General features: G+C 30.6%; 1 protein-coding gene across 2 annotated transcripts in view; it reads left to right on the forward strand.

Moving 5' to 3' along the window:
- Positions 1–2830, forward strand: part of LOC106464182 (AT-rich interactive domain-containing protein 2-like) — a 73785-nt gene that overhangs the window by 39610 nt on the left and 31345 nt on the right. For both annotated transcript variants that reach the window (XM_013924309.2, XM_022392142.1), the window contains 2 exons: positions 1681–1809; positions 2383–2471. In XM_013924309.2, coding sequence (XP_013779763.1) covers positions 1681–1809; positions 2383–2471 — 218 coding nt within the window. The remainder of the gene's footprint in view (positions 1–1680; positions 1810–2382; positions 2472–2830) is intronic.

Below are 2830 nucleotides of genomic sequence, written 5' to 3' on the forward strand. Positions count from 1 at the left end.
ATATGAAATTTTGAGCTCACTAAAGTTTAACCTTACCAGTTGGAATCTAGCAAGAAAATAAAGAGTTTGTTGCCTGAATTGTTCAAAGAGGCTGAGAAAGCCACTAGTGGGACATTCTGAGCTTTCGATTGGTTACACACACATCATTGGGTGAAGTAGGTGTACATAAGCAGGTATTGTCAAAAATTGAAGAGGTGGGCAGGGCCACCTTGGTTGATTCAATAAATATATTAATATCTCAGAAAATAAAAAAGATGGGAGGTTCTTATTTTGCATTCCAACTTGTCAATTTCGGTAATTTGAGTATCTAATTCGTAAGAAATTATAGACTTTGAATTTGGACATCACAAACATCTAATTTCAACCAATGCTGCATTCAATATACCACGTGACACACAAAAATTGATATTTAGGATTTCTTTTTTTGAATATTTACTTTTAAAGTAAGAAACTAACTAATGTATAATATTAAAATTTGAATTATGATCTACAATTTGATACCAAACTTATTGACATTAAATTTTAAATTTTAAATGCAAGTCAACAAATGTGATGATGTAAACTTTGACCTGCAACCCGTGCCAATAGGGTTAAAAAAACAAATGTTCATTGGAGCTTCACTGGAAGGCTTGAAAGGTATTCAGATAAATGAGATTGCTGTGTTTCCAATTTCTTCAGTCATCTTTCTCATGAGAACAACCATTGATTTTAAGATGGCTGTAAGATGGTGAACTTTTGGTTTGTGAGCCTTCATCAGTTTTAAATCTTTAATTATTATGTTTTTAATGGTACCAAGAAATATGTCTAGCTTCATCACAATGGCTTCTTTGGATCAGAAGGTTCTCTTTCATGGCTATATCTTTCACTTTGCTCTGGATTGGCTTGGAGTGTGATTTTAGAACTCATTGTCATCTCCTTAATAAACTGTTTTTCACTTCCATGAAGAATATTGCAGATTTCCTACTTTGTCATGTCGTGTCCTTTACTACATCATTTGGTAATTTTTCTGCATGATTATACTTCTTCAGAAATGGCTGTGACACATCCTTCCAATAATTTTTATACAGTGTGAATAACCCTCTAAAGAATTGCATCTACTTGTTTGCGATACGATCAACAGAGATACGATCAACAGTTTCTTCTAGTTTAAAATCTTTAAAGAATAGGCTTTGCATGATGTTTATTCTGAATGTTAAAGAATATTTGTTATTGAAATTTGATTATGCAAATGATCTTGAAAGGACTTAGTAATCGAAGTTAAGATAAAGATGTATTGTTTATGTAAAGTTACGGGATTCAGTAAAAGGATAATGGTGACTATTTCCTTTTGAAATTTCCTTTCAAAATTTGATATATTCTCAATAATTTTATGGGTAGTATAAGTACTAATAATCCTATATACTTGGTTAGATCCCTTGTCAGTTGTTTTATTAGTTGCCTGAATTTTCACTGTACTTAATAATGGCTGATTACAGTAAAAGTTTCACATTTTCTAGTTTGTTGAGTTTATTTATATATATGATAATAAACTAATGCTGTGAATGATCATTATTGGTAGCTTTTAGGTGAAATATTTCATGTTGTTTGATGTATTGTATGTGTATAGTATGTATGTAACTATAATTGTACATTCTCAATTATAGTTTTTACTTCACACATTACTATGTGCTAACTTTATAGATCATCATCTCCATACTTTGTATCTTGACCACTGGAAGGACTTGGAAGGAAGAAGATTTGAAAGGTTTTGGGAAAAGATTCTAAGCAATAGTGATGCAGATGTGCTTAATTTATGGAGACAAAGTAGCGGTAAGTATAGTGTATAAGGACAACTGTGTAATAATGTGTAGGGATGATTATTAAAACCTGTTTGTTAAATAGTGAAATTATGTGTGGTTTTGTTGTTATGTCTGAAGCTTTTTTCAGTAACTTTGCTAAGAAGAATCTTGTATGCCAAAAGAGAAAAGAATATTTTGTTTTAAAATGAGTATTTAAAAAAAGTGAGTAACATTTTTTTTATTACACCATTTTTGCATCTATGTCAAATTGGACAATTAGCCACTTTACACTTATAAAAAGATATTTTTGTTTGCGATCGTATAACCTTATAATTATTCTTCCAGTTAAATTAAGGTTGTTTAATATATCCAATTCTTGTTGCAATTTTTGAAGCTTTGACAGATGAATTGCTATATGGATAGAACAATTAAACCAGGTTAAAACTGTAAGTTAAGAACTAAGAAATCATTTAAACTTCAATACTTTTTGTAAATTAAAAATATTCCTGTTATTAGTTAAAATTTTCATATATGAAAATTGACTAAATTATAAAATAAAACTTCTCAATCATCAGTAAATGATTAATAGTACCTTTGGTTGTAGGGAAGAATTTGGTCCCTGGTGAATCTTGTTCTTTGAATCTTGGTGAAGATGTGGGAGCTTACAACCTTGAGGGACAGCGAGTGTTGAGGGTGAGGAGTTAACTTAGAAGAAAGTACAGTATTTGACAGTATAGAATTTAAATAAGTACTTTAGAATGAAAATTTGAATGAACATGTACTTTGATGGTTGAAAGGTAAACATAGTTTTATAACGGCTGGAGACGGCTTGAATGGGTAATGAAGAAAAACTTTAATATAAGTTTAACATAACAGCAAATGTACAACGTTTTAACAAGGTTTTGTCATTGTACCTGATGATGACAAAACCTTGTCGAAATGTTGTACATTTGCTGTTATGTTAAACTTATATTAAAGTTTTTCTTCATTACCCATTCAAGCCGTCTCCAGTCATTATTAGTCTCAAAGTGGGTTCCTCGTCATTGAAATAG

Source organism: Limulus polyphemus, unplaced genomic scaffold (genome assembly GCF_000517525.1).
Source record: "Limulus polyphemus unplaced genomic scaffold, Limulus_polyphemus-2.1.2 Scaffold58, whole genome shotgun sequence".
NCBI classification, from domain to species: domain Eukaryota; kingdom Metazoa; phylum Arthropoda; class Merostomata; order Xiphosura; family Limulidae; genus Limulus; species Limulus polyphemus.